The sequence below is a fragment of the Tarenaya hassleriana genome, unplaced genomic scaffold (assembly GCF_000463585.1).
Source record: "Tarenaya hassleriana unplaced genomic scaffold, ASM46358v1 Cleome14, whole genome shotgun sequence".
In the NCBI taxonomy this organism is placed as follows: domain Eukaryota; kingdom Viridiplantae; phylum Streptophyta; class Magnoliopsida; order Brassicales; family Cleomaceae; genus Tarenaya; species Tarenaya hassleriana.
This window is the reverse complement of record NW_010964598.1, coordinates 490408-512278: the sequence shown is the minus strand read 5'-3', so window position 1 is coordinate 512278 and position 21871 is coordinate 490408. Positions and strand designations below refer to the sequence as shown.

Here is a 21871-nt window from a genome sequence, read left to right as displayed (position 1 = left end):
CTCACTGGATTGCGGTCAAGAACATCCTTAAGTACTTAAGAAGGACTAAGGATTTGTTCTTGGTGTATGGCGGATTGGAAGACGAGCTCGCTATAAGGGGTTATACCGATACTAGTTTCCTGATCGACAGAGATGACTTCAGATCGCAATCAGGTTACGTTTTCTGCCTGAACGGTGGGGCTATTAGTTGGAAGAGTTCCAAACAGCCAACCGTTGCAGATTCGACTACAGAAGCCGATTACATAGCAGCATCGGATGCAACTAAGGAAGCTGTTTGGATAAGGAAATTCGTGAGAGACCGGGGCGTCTTTCCTAGTATTGCAGATCCCATTGAGTTGTACTGTGACAACAATGGTGCGATCGCACAAGCTAAGGAACCCCGGTCACACCAGAGATCCAAACACATACTCAGACGATTTCACTTGTTCAGAGAAATCATCGACAGAGGAGATGTGAAGATAAACAGAGTGTCGACGGATGATAATATTGCCGACCCGCTGACGAAGTCTCTCCCTTCGTCAAAGCATGATGGTCATGTTATGGGTATGGGGATTAGATGCTTGTAGGATAAATCATAGAGCATAGTGGGAGATTGTTGGTTGTAATGCTCTACGATGATCCGTGATATGACATTTAGACTATGTATTGATTCATTGGTTTATGAATGCATTACTTTTCCCGTGATATGATTGGCATGTTTGTTATGTTTCGTTAGATATCCATGAATCATTGCAGATGATTCTAAACTCACTGGTCAGTTGTCATTGTGGGAACAATGATGAATTAAGACCAGCATGATGTGTGATTGATGATGATAATCATATGCATTGGATGCAATCACAATCATGGGTACTCGTTTGGAACGAGTGACTAGATGATCCGCATGAGATTGTCATATGGACATGAGTCATGACTTGAATCTCATACAGTGGTTCGTTCTTGGATCATCAGACCTGAGATGTCTAGAGTATCTGATATGAGAAGTGGCGTATCTTGACTGCGTCAAACGTCGTATTTAACCTGATGATCATAACGGTGTTGCTCAGATACGTTCACGAATCATATGCAAATAGTAGACATGCAATACGGGACTTGTCACCTCCTAAGCAGGAGAGATGTCGCTGGGCCCCTCGTGGAAATCAGACTGTGAAAAATGCGTGGCCACGCTATAGATGAAGTTTCATCTATTTTACCAGTTGATTTGCCAAGACGAGTAAGCGGTTGAACTTGAAGGGTGGCTCATACCATGCCCTTGTTCAACATATGACATCGTGAGACAAAGGATCAGAACTCGAACTATCGCTGGCTTTGTTAGATCATCTCTAACTCTATTCGAGGTGGGTGGTCATGGCGTCTTGCGAGAGGCTAACCGTGACTTGTGGTATGGGAAAGGGTTTCCGAAGCCACTACCAATTCGAATGGGCCTACAGGGTCACACACCATTAGGGATGGATCACACGTCAAGAGAACAATGCGAGAAAGGAACGACGGAACGATCTGGAAGAGTTCCAGATGGCCAGACCGTCCGGTCCAGACTTGAACCGGACGGTCCATCCGTTCCGGACCGTCCGTTCTAGTGGAAATTGGATTGTCCATTCCGCAAGGACCAGACCGTCTGGTCCAGGTGTCAACACCGTCCGTTCTGCGAGGAAAAACGGAACGTCCATTCCGCGTAGAAGACAGACCGTCCGGTCCAGACCTAGACCGGACGGTCCGACTTACAGGATAATCTCCTTTTTCACGTTTTAGGGTTTTGGGCAATCTTAATTAATAAAGGGAGCCGCCTCAAATCCTAAGCAATCATCCTCAGACGTCCTAGACTCTTTCTAGAGCTTTGGAGAAGCTTTCTCTTGAGTTCTAAACATCGGAATATCGATTCCAAGTCAAGGACGTCGTTTTCTCTTCACAAATCCTAACAGATACGTTTCAAAGTGTTGGAATTCATTCCGCCGGTGTGGATACGTGTAGAGGAGTTGTGCTTTCAACTCTTGGTGATTAAAACAGGCCCTGGATCGATTGATACTTCCAGATCTTGATAGAACGAGGTAAGTATTCGAATCCCACAGTGATATACACGTTCTTTCGGGTTATTGCACAATTGGTTTTGTGTGACATTTGGCTAGGTTTAGATCTTTTTCTTCCACTGCATGAAACCTAGAAACCAAACCCTAGATCGATGAGATCGCATGCTAGGAACCCGCAGGGAACCCAACAACTAGCTCGTTTGGGCTTGGCTCGTGGCGAGCTGGCTCACTCAGCCCATTTTTATTTGGGTTCAGATATTCTTGGCTCGGCTCGGTAAAAAAAGAGCCAACCTCGAGTCGGCTCGCGAGCTCGACTCGTTTTGACATCCCTAGTTATACCGACGTCGAGTGATCGAGAAACCGATCATGTAGATGGACAACAGGAACCTCGTAGAGGTTAACGTATAAGGAAAGAAAAGTCATTTGGTCCAGACTATCACATGTACCTAGTTGAAGGTACTGACGAGTCAATCGTGATTCAACTCACTTATTCATATACTATCGAGGGTGATCCTAAAACGTATGACAAAACGATATAATCGCAAGATGTCGTTGTGACATCCTGAGCTAGGATGAGGGTGGAGAGTGATCGTCGGTGCAGGTGGCATAGACAAAGAGTGACTCTCCGGGTATCGCTAGGCTAGATGGGTATAGGAATGAATCGAACGCACCGCAATAAGAGGGATTCGAGGGTTGTGTAGATATATGACTGCACGGTCAATGATAACTTAAAAAAATTTGATTGAACTATTCATACCAACAAGATGCATCTACTTTTTTCGATTGTCTATCCCGAGATAACTTCAAAGTTAAATGTATTTGCTGTAGAATAATCTTAGGATGGGTGATATCGTGGAAAGTACTTTTCGGAATATGTGCGAGTGAGTACAAAATACGCTAAAAGGACTCTGTTGGAATGTGGGGGCGGTTTCAACATTTTGTAGTGATCTCGGATCGTTACAATCGTCTTCTGAAAATAAGAGATAAATGATGAGATGGATTCCGTCATGTACAACAATACTTGGATTTTAGTAGATCCTTCTATATATTGTAAACCTAAAGGTTGCAAATGGATCTTTAAAAAGAATATGAGAGTCGATTGAACTATAGATAAGTTAAAAGCTCGACTAGTACCTCAAAACTTTAAATAAAAATAAGATATCGATTTCTGCGATACGTATGCATCGGTAGCTAGGTAGAATAACTGATAAGAGTATTAATTGTACTTGTTACGATAATTAATCTTATCATCTACCAAATGGATATCAAGATGATATTTCTAAATGGTGATTTAAAAGAAGAGGTATATGAAACAATCGAAAGATTTGTTTCTATCGGGACAAGAGTACAAAGTGTGTAAATTAGTCAAATTGGCTTGAAACAATCACCCAAGTGGTGACATAAAAAGTTTGAGAGATTTGTGTGGTAAAATTGATGATGTGTACTAATCGCTTCGAAAATTGCTAACGATTTTTTGATTTGGCATATGTATTTGACTCATTTTAAATTTGAATATAGGTTTTTTTGTTATATTAAAAATTGGTGTAAGATATAGATATATTTGAATAAATTCACGTTTTTGTTATTTTTCCTTAAAAAAATATGGAGTGGAATTATATATTTAGATTTTTGTACGCATGGGTGGAAAGTTTTTACCCAAAAAAATAAACAAAGTTTATAATGTATTTATGGATGTAGCAAATAATTTAATATTTATTCATTTTGAAGTTGTGTTACTATTTATTCATTCTGACGTTGTGTTAACATTTGAGATTGTGTTATCGTATTAATATTCAATTTTTAGAACTTCAAAATAACATATAAATTTAACGGTTTAATTTTTTAAAAAAATTAATGAATAATCTAAAATGGTATTAACTTTTTACTAATTCATCTCCTCTATAAAATAAAAATTAAATAAAAAATTTAAAAATAAAAGAATAAAATTACAATATATATTAAAAATGAACTAATTATAATTACATAAAAAATAATTTAAAAAATTTAAAAAATAAAAAAGGCAGTAAATATATACAACTAAATATATATATACATAAATACATATATATAGACATATATATACATACATATATATACATATATAACATATGTATATATATATAGATACATACAACATAGATATATAATTATAATTATTTTTAATACAATGTAATTATATATATGTATATATGTGTATGTATATATTTATATTTTTAAAATTTTTAAAATACTTTTAATATAATTATAATTATTTTTATTTAAAATGTATATTGTAATTTTTATTTTTTATTTTTAATATATTTATATTTATTTTTATTTTTATTTAATTATAATGATTTTTTTTATTTTAATTCATATTTATTTTAAGAATTCGAAAAGTTCATGTTTCGTTAATTTTGTTGGGATTTTCTCATAAAATTTTTGCATTAAGTAATTTTTACTAGATTTTCACTCAATAAAAAAAAGTCTTCAAACATTTGGCAGTCAACCACACCCACCCACCCATGCTATAAAACCCTGTTCCTCAGTCACCCCCCTTGTCTTCTCCGTCTCTCTTTCTCTGCAAAATCTCTCCGTCTCCGCCAGATCTCTATCGAGAGGATCCATGGCCTCCGTCGCTGGTGCATCGGCCTCCACGCAGGCTCGTCCTTGCCAAATGGTATCTATCTCTCTCTCGTGCTCAACACGAAGATCAATTGTTGTCGATCTATTTTCCTTTTTCATCTTTTTTTGTTCTAGCCGTTGTATATTTTCGCCGACGAGCCTGGATCATGTTTGTTTCTGGAGATCTTGATCCGTTTGTCTGGTTTTGTGTTTTTGATGAAGATGGTGCGTCAGATTTTGCGTTCCCGGCCCATGTTATGTATGGTTGTTATCGATTTGGTTTTGCTTCTTGTTGTCGGTCGATATTATCAGTGTCGTTTGTTATGCTCTCTTCCTTTTACTTTGATCTGCTGGAACACTGGGGTGGTCATTACTTTTTCTCTGAGAGTGTTAGCATTTTCTAAATGGATGTTGAAGATTTTCTTTGAGAATGCTGGCAAAATAGTTTCGGAAAAAGGATTTATAAAAGGAGTGTCTACAAAATCAGGTTCTTTGGCAAAAATTGGAAGATTGTCTCATGGAAAACAACCCTTTTGAAAATTCAGTGATGTCTATAACTATGTATCCTTTATAAACTAAAGGAGATCCCGAAGAAACACACCATCTAGATCTTGGGGAAAACTCATGTCTTTCATGTTGATGTGTGGGGACATAACAAAGGCTTCCAAAAGCCTTCAGATGGTCATAACTTGTTTTAGTGCCAGTTAAGATCTCTGTAGGAGTTTTGTTTTGAAAAGGATGGGAGGGTGTCCGATTTATTAGGTAGATTGCAGTTAAAACACAAGTCTCCCCAATAAACCAGGCGCCGCATACTTTAGATTTGAAAAAATGAGTGATCTGGTAACCCAAGTGAGACGTGAATGGTCGTATACTGAGGGAAGATAGTATTGGTAGCCTTTACGAGTTGAAGTCGATACAGGTCCTGAAATATTAGGATGATTCAAATCATTTTTTTTTTTTGCAATGTTATGTAACAAATGAAAAACATTTTTATTTAGCTAAATTGCTAGTACAACAATCGTCAGGGAAACAAACAGATTTTGTGTCATAGAAAGAAGATTCATGAGACAATTTTTGGATTTTAGTATGAGTTGTGTGCCTTAAACTAGATTCCGTATATCGATATCTAAAACAGCATTATTGCCAAGAGATGGGGAGGAAGATAGTGCCTGGCCCGGTTTGAAAAATTCAAATTGTTATGAAGTTTGCCTTTCTCAATCGTCAACTTGAGAATAGGGCCTTGGTTTTGGCAATGTGAAAGTTTGTATGTTTCTTGCATTTGTTAAGTGACTGTTTTGTGGTTACAAGTGTAAAGGTGCACTGATTGGTATTGTTGAATATGTTGAACAGGCAATGGCAATGAAGCAAGTTACAGGGTTTACCCAGGGAAGGAGCAATCTTTCTTTCATGCTTCGTCCATTACCTGCTCGGTTGAGATTCTCTTGCCCTGTGAGCTCCATTGTTCTTTCTTATAGTGTTCTTTGTAACTTTTCTAAAGCTTCCATAAAGAGCTTTAACCCTGGAAATGCTAATTCTGGGTTGAACTTAGTCTTAGGTAAATTCGGCATTTGGAACGATGGCTACAGTATGAGAAAATGTTCTCGAGTTGATATTAAAGAAACTTGGTTAATTGCATGAAAAATGTTTTCGAACCCATTTATAAAAACCGTTTCATGCGAATAAGATTGATGGTATACATGTTGTTTGATTGACATTGAGTGTAGGCAAAGCCCGAGACTGTGGAGAAGGTGTGTGAAATTGTGAAGAAGCAGCTTTCGCTGGATGGTTCGAAAACAGTGACAGCCACAACTATGTTTACCGAGCTCGGTGCTGATTCTCTTGACACGGTAAAATTATCTATTTCTCTTGACTGTTGCTGCTCATGCTTCTCTGGGGCTCTCTGGAAATGTTAGGGCGGTTCTTATCAATGTACTTGAAATTTTACCAAAAGGTATAATCTACGGAAGTACCAATGTATACCGAGGGCCATTAGCATTAAGCTGTGCATTGCTCATTGTCGTTGGTAGAGATGAAATTGTAAAACTTTAACACCGGAACCAAAACACTAATGGATAGTGGTGGCCATTTTGGATTTTGGGCGGTTCGGTTATATTTAGGTTTAGGAAAATTATAACTATTCGGTCTTTATATCGAATTCGGTTTGGTTAAATTTGTTTCTATTTCGATTTTTATTGATAAAAGTAATCATTTTTCAAAGAAATTTTCAGGTTTTTCTGTTATTTGTTTTTATTCGCATCGATTTAAATTTTTTTTATAACCATCCGGTTTTATATCGATTTCAGTTTGGTTACAGTCATGTGTTATTCGGTTTGGATTTTTTCGGTTATGAACATCGCCACCCCTACTAATGGACGTTAGAAAGGGCAAAACCTTATAGAGCCTTTTTGGTTTACTCCGTTGATTCTCGTAGTAATAATACTCAATGTCTTCCCATTACCGGAAAACAAATTGGATAAAATAACCTCGGGTTTGTGTTTTTGGTCAGGTTGAGATCGTGATGGGTCTGGAGGAAGAGTTCGGGATAACCATGGCCGAGGAGAAAGCTCAGGCGATCGCCACAATCGGGCAGGCCGCGGATGCAATCGAGGAGCTCGTCAAGGAGAAGGGTAACTAAGAAGAGGTCTGTCTGATCATATGGCTACATTTCCAAAACAGGGTTTGTTCTTATTGCTTTTGGTCAATGGTAGAGAACATTCAGTCTTTGATATCTATTGCGAGAACTCTCTCTAGAAGGTTTGTCGCTCAGGCCTCTTTTATGTCTGGATTAATGTTTTTGTCTTATAATGCCTGTCATGCATTGATCTTCAGGGTTTTTTCTTGTAATAAAACATAATTTTTAATGAAATGTTTAGTTTATTTTCCTTTTTGTTCTGTGTTTCCAATGCTTATTAATTATTATAAAATAAACTCAATCACCAGCAGCGAATCTTATTTCCAACGAAAAAACCGAAGTCCAAATTCAGTGTTCCAGTATAAAGATAAAACGAAAGTTGTTTTGTGATTTTAAAAAAAGACGTGTTCAAAATCACCCTCAAACAGTAGTTAAAATATCCAAAATTTGACGAAATTTGACAAAATCATAGCAAAATCTGTATGAAATCAAACAAAAATTTAGAAATATACAAGCGGCGAACGAAATCCCAGTCTTTTTTCTATGAACACTGATGGTTTTAACATTTTTTTCTATAGTTTTGATCATTTACTAAGTTTTGTCATAGTCATAGATCTGTGTCAAATCTGTATTTAAGTATTTTTAGAATATAATTGAGTAATGAATCACACAGTTTACTTATCACAATAGTCAGAATGAACATATAGAGTACAAAGGTAACAATGTGCATATCGGTCATGGATTACAACGATAATACGGATCACAATAGATGGGTCATAAAGGTTACATAGTCACACGGTCACATAGTCATATGGGTCACGAGCCATTAGGAAAATGGTTGACATAGGTCATAAGGGTGACAAACTCATATGATCACAAGGTCACATAGTCACACGGTCCCATGATCACATGGTCACACGGTCTTATGGTCGCACGGTCACATGGTCACATGATCATTAAACCCTAACACCGTATATTGACAAAGTGTTACATAAATGGTAGGAGAACGTCTACAATGAGAGGAGAGAGAAATCGCAAAATGATAACGGTTGTGAATGTGGTATTTTTGCAATAAAGTATGTTGATGCAATTTGTCTTGGTAAACAACAAACGTTGTGCCCCTTGATATGTGCGACAATGTCTCCTTGATCCATGAGCAATTGGCAACCACAATATCTATTCATGGCAAGGTGACGAAGAAATCGTGAACTTTTACTTAACCAAATGACTTGTTTTGTGTTTGAACATTAACTATGACCCTCTTTTATTTGTTTTGTAAAACCCTAAATTATGAATTTTTATTTTTTGTTTTTGATTATTTTGTATATGAATTTACTTATGAACTTGTCGGAGATAACACCTAATTTGTATCTAAACTTATTTATGAATACATTATATAAACACAGTACACCATCATGCAAAAGGAACATCAATATCGACAATGTTGTAGAGAACGCATAATTTGGAGTGAAGAAAAAAACAAAATTTATTTAATAATGGTGTACTTTATTTGTGTAATAATGTGTTAAAAAACTTTTGTATAATAATATCCAAAAATCTTTGTATAATAATGTTGTATTTGTTTGTACAATAATGTGTTAAAAGTTTTGTATAATAATGTGTTAAAATAATTCTGAGTAAATTTAGTTACCCAATAATTTCTATTTACTTTCCTATATATGTGACTTTTGTTACACACTAAATAAGTTAACTCATACGAGTCATCGTTGTGACCCATTATGACCAGCTTGTAACCATGTGACCGAAGTACAATTTTGCACTGTGTGACCATTGTGACCGAGTGTAACGCGTGACCAAAATGTGTTGATAAATATAGGTCAAAATTTAATTTTTAAGCTTTGGAGTGGTTTATCAGAGTCTATATATATCAAATATATAGTGTGTATGAAAATTTTTCAAATTTATTTTAAAGGATTTATAGATGAAATATACCAAATTTATCAAAAGCACTCATAAAACATTATGAAATATATAGGAACATATTTGGAAGAACAATTTTGAAACATAAAAAATCTTAAAAACCATATTTTAATGTTCGAAACAATATAAAATAGGTTTATGAGAGTTGTGTAACGTTGTAGAGTGATTAAGATAGGGAAAATGATATTTTTCTACGCGGACTTTGTAAAATGTGATTTTTTCCTACATGAACTTTTAATTTGACAAAAACCTACACCAAATTATCAAATGTCCCAAATCGATACACAAACTACCCAATTTTACTACAATTTCCTACACAATTCGAAACGGTGGTAAGTATCCGTTAAAAAGCTGACATGGAATGCCATGTGGCGGCTGACTGACACGCCACGTAGAAAATTTTTGTCACGTCAGCATGACACGTTAGATTAAAAAAATAAAAATAAAAATAAAAATAAATTAAAAACAAAAAAATAAAAAACAAAAAAATACATATATATACATATATATTTATATCTATATATACATAGGAGTATATATATTTATATTTGTATTTATATATAGATATGAATATATATACGTATATATATATGTATGTTTTTATTTTGTATGTATGTATATTTGTATTTATATATATGTATGTATATATATATATATTTGTATGTATGTATATATATATATATTTGCATAGATATGTGTATATATATGTGTATATTTTTTATTTTGTATGTACATATAGATATATTTATACATAGGAGTATTTATGTTTGTATTTGTATGTGGATATTAATATATATGTAATTTTTTTATTTTGTATGTATGTATATATGCATGTATATATATGTATATATATGCATATGTATATATACATATATATATACATATATATATATATGTATGTGTATATATGTAAATACATTTGTATGTATATATATGCATATATATATATATATTTGTATAGACGTATGTATATATATGCACATATTTTTTATTTTATATGTATATATAGATATATTTATACATAGGAGTATTTATGTCTATATTTGTATTTGTATGTGGATATGAATATATATGTATATATATATATTTTTATTTTTTATGTATGTATGTATACATGTATATATATATGCATATGTATATATATATACATATACATGTATGTGATATCTCTTATTGCCATGCCAAATGGGGAAATGAAGAAGGTGGATATCTCTTATGCTTGGTTACTCTTGTCTGTGATAGATGAAATGAAATTGGCCACTTTATTCGTCACTGCCCAACTATTTTGTCTGAAAGTGAAACCACTTGTCATCCGATCAGTCAATAAAGAGACGAAGCGATGGTTGAAACCGCCTCCCCCGAGCAAGATCAATCACTTCCTAAGAATATCCAGGAAACTGAGGCTTAACCCTTTGCAGAGGTTGGTTCCCCCCTTTAAGAAGAAGTTGCTCCGCCAACTGCTATGCCGATGATGGTTCCCGTAGTCGATGCGAGAGCCCAAAATACCGAGGTGAGGGAGACAAATAGCGCAAAGAAGCTGCCAAGTTCTGAGCCGGAGAACTCTCCTAATAGCAGCCCTCAGAGCTCCCAAGTTAATATGGTGGATGAGTTTCAATTTGTCAAAACAAAAGGCAGAGGTCGAGCGAAGGAAGGAGTCGCGGTCGGAAGGCCTCAACGGTTAACTAATAGAAGGTAACGGGATTCCATGATTTTTTGTTGGAATAGCAGAGGACTTAATAACCGGAATAAAAGTCAGGTGATTGTGCCAATCTAGGTGAATAGATTTGGGTCAAGTAATAAGAGCCTACACTAAGCCGATTCTGAAAGGGTACATGTTCGATGTAGTACCAGAGTCGAACATAGGGACCAAGAGGTGATGCAGTCGATTGTGATTCTAGCGAAGGTCGAGAGCAAAATGGCTGGTTGGTTGGAAAACTCTATATCTAAAGACACTTTAGGTTCGAGGTTTCACCGATGCTATGGATAGTTCCTAAAGATCTAGATTGAATTGCAATTTTTGATAGATTCGAGAAACTCTAGCTTCTAAACTAAAACACGTTTGGGCCAGGGATCATCGTTCTCTAACTAATGCTTTCTTAGAGCTTCCGCATCTCTAGGTCTACATTAGAAGCCTTAACATCTGCTATCATTGTTCCTAGGTTGAATTAATAATTCCTTATGAAGTCCCTCCTAAGCGTTTAGAATTAATAATTGAACCTATCTTGTGAACGAATTCCGGTTTAACTAGTCCAAATCCCTTTGCAATTAACCAAAGCAAATTCAATTCATAGAGGTGATCAATTTGATGAAAGCATTAAGATCAATTCATAAGACCGGATATAAACAAAACATGCAATAATCATATCAAGAACATGAGACAATCCATAACATGGCTAGAATCCCTAGCCTACAGCAAGTAAACTACCCACGATCCATGGGAGAAAATGAAACTACAACAGATTCATACAATATTTCCACTACAAAAAAAATGGTCATTTCCAACGGGTAAATCCGTTGAAAATGGCCAAATTTCCGTTGGAAATTAACGTTTCCAACGGATTTCCAACGGATTTATCCGTTGGAATTTTGTCGTTAGAAATCGGCGTCCGTTGGAAAACCGTTGGAATTTTCAACGGAATTTCAACGAATTTTTCCGTCGGATTTCCAACCGCAATTTCGGTTGGAAAATTTCAACGGAATTTCCAACCGCAATCCGTTGAAATTTTCCAACGAAATTTCCAACCGATATCCGTTGGAAAATTCCAACGGAATTTTCAACCGCATTCCGTTGGAATTTTCCAACGAAAAATTCGAAACATATTCCCGACCCGACCCGACCCGCCACCGACATCGACACCAACCCGACCCGACCAAATCACGATCTCGAAACTCACTTCCCAGTAGGTCACCCATCCTTCCACTGCTCCAGCTCAATCCTCCTAATTAACCCTAGAGTTCCCATTAGAACTCTTCCAACTCCTCCAAGTTAAACTTCTGATATCATATAACATTAATATATATACATATATAAATATTTATACATATTTACATATATACATATTTACATATTTACATATATACATATTCAAATTCATATATATATATATATATATTTGTTATGTATATGTATATGGTTAATATATATATATATACATTTATTCGTATACATATATGTGTATATATACACACATCATATTTGTATATATAAAAATATATAAACACAAAATATATCTATATTTATACATATATAGATGTATAAATATATAAAATATTTGTTTATACGTATATATACACCTCCTTAATATACATATATATACGCATATATTATATATATATATTCGAATTCATATAAATATATATATTTTTGTTATGTATATTATAAATACATGTATATTTTGTGTATATATATTTTATATATACATAACAAATATATATTATACATACATATATATGAATTCGAATATATACATATATAAATATATATATATATATATATTTCAATTGATTTTTCAATTAAAATCCAAATTTCCAACCGATTTCCGTTGGAATTCCGTTGGAATTCCGTTGGAATTTTTTTTAAAATTTTCAAAAAAATTTCCAACCGGCATCCGTTGGAATTCGGTTGGAATTTTTTTTAAAAAAATTTCCAAAAAAATTGCAACCGGCATCCGTTGGAATTTCGTTGGAATTTTTTTAAAAAATTTCCAAAAAAATTTCCAACCGGCATCCGTTGGAATTCCGTTGGAATTGTTTTCTAACAAACATCCGTTGGAACTCCGTTAAAAATTTGCAACCCATTTTTCCAACGTTAATCCGTTGAAAATTTCCAACGGATAAACGTTGGAAATACCGTTGGAAATTTCCAACCCAATTTTTCAATTGAATACGTTGAAAATTCCGTTAAAAATTTCCAACGGTTGTTTCCAACGGATATCCGTTGGAAATTTTCAACGGAATTTTAACGGAAATCGTTGTTGAAACACCGTTGAAAACTGTTGAAAATCCGTTGGAAAATCCGTTGGAATTCGATGATTTTTTTGTAGTGTTCAGAAGCAGAGAGAAATGAGACTTATAGAATGTAGAATCAATCTCCAAACTCCGAAATGTAGCAATCTTCTAGCTTCAAATGCTCCCAAAATGTCACAAAACGAAGAACAATCGGAAAATGTCATGAAACGTGAAATGTTCGAACCCCTTCTCATTTTTTGTAAAGTTCTTTTTATAGAACTTTCAAAATATCGATGTTGGGAACATCGATATCGATGTTGTCCGAAGTGTAGTGATCTCGCTCAGATCTCGATATGTGAACATTGATGTCTTGACAGCCTAGGATACCGTAGGAGGGCGGGGAGTGATCACCGGTGCGAGAGGCACAATCAAGGAGCAGCTCTTGACGAGCTTCTGCGTAGGGAGTACAGGGATGAATCTAACGCACTAGAATGAGAGGGATCCGAGGGCTGTATAGGTATGGGACTACACAGTCATAGATAACTTAAAGGAATTTATTGAGTTACTCAGAGCAATAAGATGCATATACCTTTTCGGTTACCTATTTCGAGAGAACTCCAAAGTTAAGCATGCTCGCTTTGGAGTAGTCTTAGGATGGACGACCTCCTGGGAAATACTTTCCGAGATGTGTGCGAGTGAGGACAAAACACGTTAAAAGGTCTCGTGTTGGTGTGTGAGGACAACTCTATCATTCCGTAGCGCCCTCGGGGCGTTATAATGTCGATGTTGAGGAACATCTAGATCGGAAAATCTAAAGTCTGATCTCGAGGTGGCTGAAAACATCGAGATCAATGTTGAGAAACGTCGATATCGATGTTATGCAACGTCGATATTCATGTTCTTAACATCGAGATTCTTTCTGTTCCGCTCCAAAGTCCGTTTCTCGCCTATGATAGGGATGTTAAATGGGCCGTCATAGGCGAGAAACAGACTTTGGATCCCACGAGCCAGCCCTAAACCAAACCATTTATTACCGAGCTGGGTCAGCTATTTTAGAGTCCGTTTATAAACGGGGCCTAACGAGCCAGCCCGTCACGAGTCAGATTAACCGCGAGCCAGCCTAACGAGCTACGAGCCAGCCCGCAAGCCCAAACTTTTTTTTATTTTTTTCTCTAATTTTATTTATTATTTTTCTAATTTGAAGTTTTGAACGTAACCCTAATTTTATTTCTCCACTCTCTCACTCTATTACTCTCTTCTTCTAAACAAGTACGACAACTTCTCTTCTCTGTTCACCGTCGTCATCACCTATCACCGTCGCCGACGTCATCGTCGTTGTCGTCACTGTCATCATCCCTGTTACCATCATCGTCGACTATCCCAGGTTAGTATTCATCAAATCATCGGAACTAGTTGTTTTCTGTCCTTCTTTGACTTTTGCGTCTATGTTCGATCTGGGTTTTTTGCTCAGTGCTTCTGTTTCTGTTGGGTTTCAGGGTTTTTTGGATTTTCGGTTCTTTTTTGTCTTTTCTAGTTTTGATTAGCTATGTCTGAAAAAGTTTCTGGGTTTTTTTATTTCTACAAATCAACGACATGCCCTTTGGTTTTTGTTTGGTATCTTCATATGAAATTTTTTTATTCTTCCTTAGGTTCATATTTGTATCAGTTTCGGTTGGTGTCTGTCTGACTTTAGGTTATGTTCTCTGTTGATTTGTATCAGATTTGATTCGTCATGGTTTGTATGACTTTTTTTTCAGGCCAACGTATTATTTTAGTATGTTTGTCATTTCACTTTGTATTTTTTGTTGGCTCGCGAGCTAGCTCATTTAACCGTATGAATTTGACGGCCTGGTTCAGGCCACTTAGTTTTAGCCTATTTATAAACGGGTCGGTTTGGTCCGAGCCAATAAAAAGGTGAGCTCATGACAAGCCGGGCTGGTCCAAACCAAGCCAGTCCGGTTAACATCTCTAGCCCGTGACAAATTCGCGACCTTCCTTAGCTCATCCGTGATCATCCACTTGGTCCATTGAAGCTCTGAAAATACCGTTTTAGCTCCGTTTTCATCTAAATACGCATATATTCCTGAAATAACATCAAAGAGAAAAGAAAACGATATTCGTACTTAAAATGCAGTCTAAGTACTAAATATGTATGAAAAAGATAGGTGAAATGCAACTAAAACCATAGAAAAATAACGTCATCAACTCCCACAGACTTAGGCTTTTGCTTGTCCTCGAGCAAAACTCTAGGAAAAGTAGTCTAAAAAGAGAAAATGAGAATGAAGGGTCGATTCCATATGATTGTCAAAAGCCAGATTCTTATCTAGTTCTAGCTATCTGTGAATGGAATCAAGTCTATTTTACTATGGTCTCTCGTCCCTCGGAATGAATAATAGCTATGAGAGTTTTTCCTATCGCTGTGTCACCCAGACTGTTCTAACTATTTACCAAACATGTTTCTCAAACCTATTTATCGTTATTCATAGGAATAGTTCGGTCCTAAGGTCATGGGAAAGGCTAAGAAGGTGAGTGTAGAAGAGGGTTCATACGAAGAACTCTGGACACTGGAAGCGTAATTGTCACCTTTACTTGGAGGATCTGAAGGATAAGAAGCTTGGTGAAGCTTCTGCCTCAGGTATTCATGTTATAAAAGCTAACATATGTACTACATCTTCGTGGGTATTGGATACTGGAAGTGTCTCACACATTTGTGGAAATGTGCAGGGACTAAGAAGAAGTAGGATGCTAGCAAAGGGAGAAGCGGATCTGCACGTCGGAAATGGAGTAAGAGTTGCTGCATTGTGTGTTGGCGTTTATGATTTGCATCTTCCTTCTGGACTTGTTTTAGAATTGAGTAATTGTTACTATGTGTATGCGATTAGCAGAAACATCATTTCTATTTCATGTCTGGATTTAGATGGTTTTCGATTTGTAATTGAGAACTCGAGTTTAATGATTTATCGAGACAGTATTTACTATGGTAATGGTTATCTTGTGAATGGTTTATACATCTTGAATGATCAGCCTTCGAACTCGACATCGTCCATCTATAACGTGAGTACTAAACGGTTTAAGCCGAACGACTTAAACCCGATCTTCCTCTGGCATTGTCGACTAGGCCATATAAACGAGAAACACATTCAGAAGCTTCATCATGAAGGTCTTCTGGATTCATTTGACTTTGAGTCACTTGAATCTTGCGAGTCTTGTTTGATGGGCAAGATGACAAAGCATCCTTTCAAGGGGAAAGGACATAGAGCGACAGAGTTATTGGCTCTCATACATAGTGATGTATGCGGACCAATGAGTTGTCCAGCTAGAGGAGGTTATCTGTATTTTGTTACGTTCACTGATGATTTCAGTCGATACGGTTGTGTCTATTTACTGAGATATAAGTTTGAAACACTTGAAATGTTCAAGGCTTTCGGAAACGAAGTACATAACCAGCTTGGCAAGACGATCAAGACACTTCGATCTGACCGTGGTGGCGAGTATATGAGCCAAGAGTTCTCTGACTATCTGGTTGATTGTGGTATTGTATCACAATTAACTCTTCCTGAAACGCTTCAGTGGAATGGCGTATCTGAACTGTTGGTTGTAATGCTCTACGATGATCCGTGATATGATATTTTGACTATGTATTGATTCATTGGTTTATGAATGCATTACTTTTCCGGTTATATGATTGGCATGTTTGTTATGTTTCGATAGATATCCTTGAATCATTGATGATGATTCTAAATTCCCTGGTCAGTTGTCATTGTGGGAACAATGATGAATTACGACCAGCATGAGATGTGATTGATGATGGTGATGATCATATGCATTGGATGCGAATCACAATCATGGGTACTCGTTTGAAACGAGTGACTGGATGACCCGTATGAGATTGTCATATGGACATGAGTCATGACTTGAATCTCATACAACGGTTCATTCTTGGATCCTCAGACCTGAGATGTCTAGAGTATCTGATATGAGGAGTGGCGTGTCTTGACTGCATCAAACGTCGTCTTTAACATTATGATTATAATGGCGTTGATCAGATACGTTCACGAATCATATGGAGATAGTAGACATGCAATATGGGACTTGTCACCTCCTTAATATGAGAGATGTCGCTGAGCCCCTCGTGGAAATCGGACTGTGAAAATGCAAGGCCACGCTATAAATGAAGTTACATCTATTTTATCAGTCGATTTGCCAAGACGAGTAAGCGGTTGAACTGGAAGGGTGGCTCACTCCATGCCCTTGTTCAACATATGACATCGTGAGACAAAGGATCAGAACTCGAACTATTGCTGGCTTTGTTAGATCACCTCTAACTCCATTCTAGGTGGGTGGTCACGGCGTCTTGCTAGAGGCTAACCATGACTTATGGTTCGGGAAAGGGTTTCTGAAGCCACTACCACTTCGAATGGGCCTACAGGGTCACACACCATTAGGGATGGATTACACGTGAAGAGAATGACGCGAGAAGGAACGACGGAATGAGCTGGAAGGGTTTCAGACGGCTAGACCGTCCGATCCAGGCCTGGACCGGACGGTCCAGACGTGTCAGTCCGTCCATTCCGTTGAGGAGACTACACATCTACATGAGCTTTTCTCTCCTCTCTTTTATCTCTTTTTCTCTGAGCTTTATATTGTTTTCCATGAACCGTGAGTAGATCCACGACTATGGGTTAGGGATTCGTTTGTGTTTTGGGTATGTTTGAACCCTAACTTGGATTTCGGTTTTGATTTGTTTCGGTTCTATTGATTTGTGCTTTTATTCGATTGATGTTTGCTAATCCCTTGGTCAATTATCTTAGATTCTAAACTATATAGAGATATGGGTTTGGTTTCGGATCAAAATCAATAGGATAGATCGTATTATTCACATAGAGATATGGTTTAATCGATTTAGGATTGATGATAGCGTTCTTCATGCATCTAGGGTTAACTTGAATAGATCGAGAGATTGTCGAGTTACTCTGTAAGTAGTGAGTTAGTAGACCGAGAGATGAATTATCTATGTTTGTTGCCTGATGATTCCCGAACACAAGTCATAATCGTTATTCTCGCATGCTTAGCATATACCCATACACTCGAATACGATCCCGACACCCGTGGTCATCTTAGATTGATACTTTACTCGTTTTTATTGCTTTGCTTCCTTATTTTCCATTCATTCCACATATTTCTACCATCACTTCCACTTCCTTGTTTTGATTTGGTTTCGATTAGGGTTTAGATTTAGCTACCGATCCTTGCGTTTGATCCCGTGTTACGACGATCCGTATCCTTGCAGTGAGTTGTGGATCGGGTTATAAATTCTAGACTCGATACACACGTATCAAGTTTTTTGCGCCGTTGCCGGGGACTGGTTAACCTATTTCTAGGTCTTTATCGATTCTAGATCTTGCTTGTGTATATATTGAGTCATGTCTTTTTCGAGTCTTTTTGTGTGTATATTTGAGTCACGTCCTATGTATAGTTTTTGTTTTCTAACCATCTACACTAGTTTGCTCTCCCCCTTACTATGATTACAGGTGACGAGAACATCTACAACAATTGGGAGGCGATTTGGGAGATTACTCGATTGCTAAATATAGGAGAAACGGAACATGAGTCTATCTCCCATACACTTGAGATTGATCGGGCCACAACAAGCATAAGTGACTTCTTTCATAAACTTGACTCAGACCATATCACATGCAACTCGGACCCTGTCAGTTTTTCAGACGATAGAAAGTGGCTAGAAGATGTCATCCTCAGGCCAGTAGAAACAAGTAAGCGCCGTTTTAATAATCCCATACTTGTTTTTTTACTCTTTCATTGCAGATGATCAAGCATGGATGACACATGTGGAGAAATCATAGTATGTGAGACACCCGCATAGACCACCACCCCGACCTCCAGATTCATCACTCTCAGACCCTCCCATCATTTGAACAAGATAGGTCGAGGTAAAGACTTTAAACAAACGCTTCTCGGGAGGCAACCCGAGCACTAGGTAACTTTTCTTTTTCTTTTCTTTTTCTTTGTAGCGTAGGTAGTAGAGACTATGATTGTATTTTGGATCTTTCATAATGCATTGCTATCATTATGCTTTTGTTCAGATAACGTTTGTTGTTCTATGAGCGTTCACACCGACACACGAGAGATAAGCATCGACTTCTGAGAGACAATGTCGGATAGGTTCAAGTTCACAGAGTGTAAGAGAGCTCTTGCGTTTGACGTGAGTTAACTTCGTTGGAGCGAACGAATTTCGCAGAGCTAAGTTTCTCTATCCCCTTTATTGGTTCTTTTCATATGTTGTCTTCGATTCTACTTTTCCGGGCGAGAGTCTACACCGTGGACGGTGTATGGTTTAAGTCTGGGGGGGTGGATAGATCCTTCACACATTCATACTTATCCTAAGACCTGAGATATCTACGGAATCCAACATGAGGAGTTGCGTGCTTTGAATACGTCAAACGTCCTGCGTAACAGGAGGACTATAAAGGCGTGTATCAGGTACGAAACGAATCATGTACCGGATTGTAGATAGTCAAGATGAGATTTGTACCTCTCGTAAAAGAGAGAGATATCGTTGGGGCCCTCGTGTGAGCGAGACTGTAGAAATGTGTGGCCGCACTATAGACGAGCTTCGTCTATTTCAGACAGTCGAACTCAGTGAACGAGAAAGCAGTCGAATCAGATAAGGTGGCTTGTCCATGCCTTATGTTCGACATATGATATCGTGATACAAAAGGATCATCAACCGGAATCATCTCTGGCGTTTGTAAGATCACGAACAAACTCTATTCGAGATAGGTAGTCATAGTGTCTTGCTAAAGACCGCCTATGACTTGTATATCCGGAATAGAGATTTCGGGTTATACTGCTATATCGAATTATCCTACAGGGTCACACACGCAGGGAAGGACAAATCCACGAGAGAACATCGAGAAACCTGGACACAAGGTCCGGACCGTTCGGTCCAGGAGTGGACCGAACGAACCAGAGCATCTAGTCCGAACGGACCAAATTGTTGGACCGAATGGACTAGAGGATCCAGTCCGAACGGACCAAATTGTTGGACCGAACGGACTAGAGGATCCGGTCCGAACGGACCAAATTGTTGGACCGAACGGACTGACCAGTCCGAACGAACGGACTGTGTTTTGGAACCTTCGCTTTGACGAGACAATCAAAAGGTTTGGTTTCTCACAAAACGAAGACGAGCCATGAAAAACAAAGACGAGCCATGTGTTTACAAGAAGGCTAGTGGGAGCACAGTAGTATTTCTAGTGCTGTACGTGGATGACATTCTTCTTATAGGGAATGAGGTTCCTACCCTGCAATACGTAAAGTCTTGGCTAGGAACGCAGTTTTCTATGAAGGACCTAGGAGAAGCGGCCTATATTCTAGGCATAAAGATCTATAGAGATAGATCGAGGCATCTTCTAGATTGTGTCAGAGTACTTACATCGATAAGGTCTTGAAACGGTTCAAGATGCAAGATTCCAAGAAAGGAACCTTACCGATGAGCAGTGACACAACTCTCTGCAAGAGTCAGTGTCCTACGACACCTGATGAGCGAGAACGCATGGATCAGATTCCATATGCTTCGGCAATTGGATCCATCATGTATGCCATGCTTTGTACTCGACCGGATGTATCATATGCGTTGAGCATTACGAGTAGATATCAATCAGATCCAGGTGAGTCGCACTGGATCGTCGTCAAGAACATCCTGAAGTACTTGAGAAGGACTAAGGATGTATTCTTGGTATACGGTGGGTCGGAAGATGAGTTCGCTGTAAAGGGTTACACCGATGCTAGTTTCCAGTCAGATCCGGATGACTACAGATCGCAGTCTGGCTATGTTTTCTGCTTGAACGGAGGCGCTGTGAGCTGGAAGAGTTCCAAGCAAGCGACCGTTGCAGATTCTACTACAGAAGCTGAGTATATTGCAGCGTCGGACGCAGCAAAGGCAGCTGTTTGGATCAGAAAGTTTGTTGGTGACTTGGGTGTCATTCCGAGTGCTGATAGCCCCATTGCTCTGTATTGTGACAACAATGGAGCGATCGCACAAGCGAAAGAACCTAGATCCCATCAACGATCCAAACACATACTCAGACGATTTCACCTTATCAGGGAAATTATAGACAGAGGAGACGTACACATTTGCAGAGTGTCGACAGATGACAACATTGCCGATCCGTTGACGAAGCCTCTCCCTTTGTCGAAGCATGAGGGTCATGTTAGGGATATGGGCATTAGATGTTTAGCAGTTCATGATTAGAGCAAGTGGGAGATTGTTGGTTTAGTGCTCTATGATGTACTGATTATGAGCTTTGTTCAGATACATTCAATGTATTGATACTTTCTATATGTTTTTTTTATGAGAGTATTTTGTTCATTACATGTTCCTGCATGCTAGATCTGTTATGAAATCCATGTATCATTAGGAATGATACTAAACTCCCTAGTCTTATGTCGTTATGGGAATAACGACATAATAAGACTAGTATGATGTGTGATTGATGATCACATAGATGATCATAAGTATTGGATACGATCACAATCATAGGTATTCGTTGCAGAACGGAATACTGGACTGACCCGCATGAGATTGTCACATGGACTAGAGTCATGACTAGAATCTCATATGACGGTTCCATGATTGGATCCTAAGACCTGAGATATCTACGGAATCCAACATGAGGAGTTGCGTGCTTTGAATACGTCAAAC

General features: G+C 37.6%; 2 protein-coding genes across 4 annotated transcripts in view; both read left to right on the top strand.

Moving 5' to 3' along the window:
• The first annotated feature begins 4551 nt into the window (after window positions 1-4551).
• LOC104808037 (acyl carrier protein 2, chloroplastic-like) lies at window positions 4552-7494 on the top strand. The gene is made up of 4 exons (XM_010533540.2): window positions 4552-4683; window positions 5979-6077; window positions 6353-6475; window positions 7135-7494. The coding sequence occupies exons 1-4, from the start codon at window positions 4630-4632 to the stop codon at window positions 7261-7263; spliced, it is 405 nt and encodes a 134-aa protein (XP_010531842.1). The 5' UTR covers window positions 4552-4629; the 3' UTR covers window positions 7264-7494.
• A 3075-nt stretch (window positions 7495-10569) lies between these two features.
• The window catches only part of LOC104808036, a 14706-nt gene continuing 3404 nt past the window's right edge, over window positions 10570-21871 (top strand). Inside the window, exons 1-3 of one of the 3 annotated variants that reach the window (XM_010533539.1) lie at window positions 10570-10893; window positions 14420-14533; window positions 15636-15776. In XM_010533539.1, the coding sequence (XP_010531841.1) occupies window positions 10664-10893; window positions 14420-14533; window positions 15636-15678 (387 nt within the window). In that variant the 5' untranslated portion in view covers window positions 10570-10663 and the 3' untranslated portion in view covers window positions 15679-15776. Of the gene's footprint in view, window positions 10894-14419; window positions 14534-15635; window positions 15777-18680; window positions 19145-21871 lie in introns of those variants that run through there. The other 2 variants (XR_770893.1, XR_770892.1) reach the window with 2 other exon arrangements.

What these genes read in the sequence shown, in the direction of transcription:
- LOC104808037 (XM_010533540.2), top strand. Translation starts at nt 4,630, where the DNA reads ATGGCCTCCGTCGCTGGTGCATCGGCCTCCACGCAGGCTCGTCCTTGC. An exon ending in AGGCTCGTCCTTGCCAAATG is followed by an intron (nt 4,684 to 5,978) that starts GTATCTATCTCT and finishes TATGTTGAACAG; the next exon opens with GCAATGGCAATGAAGCAAGT. An exon ending in GTGCTGATTCTCTTGACACG is followed by an intron (nt 6,476 to 7,134) that starts GTAAAATTATCT and finishes GTTTTTGGTCAG; the next exon opens with GTTGAGATCGTGATGGGTCT.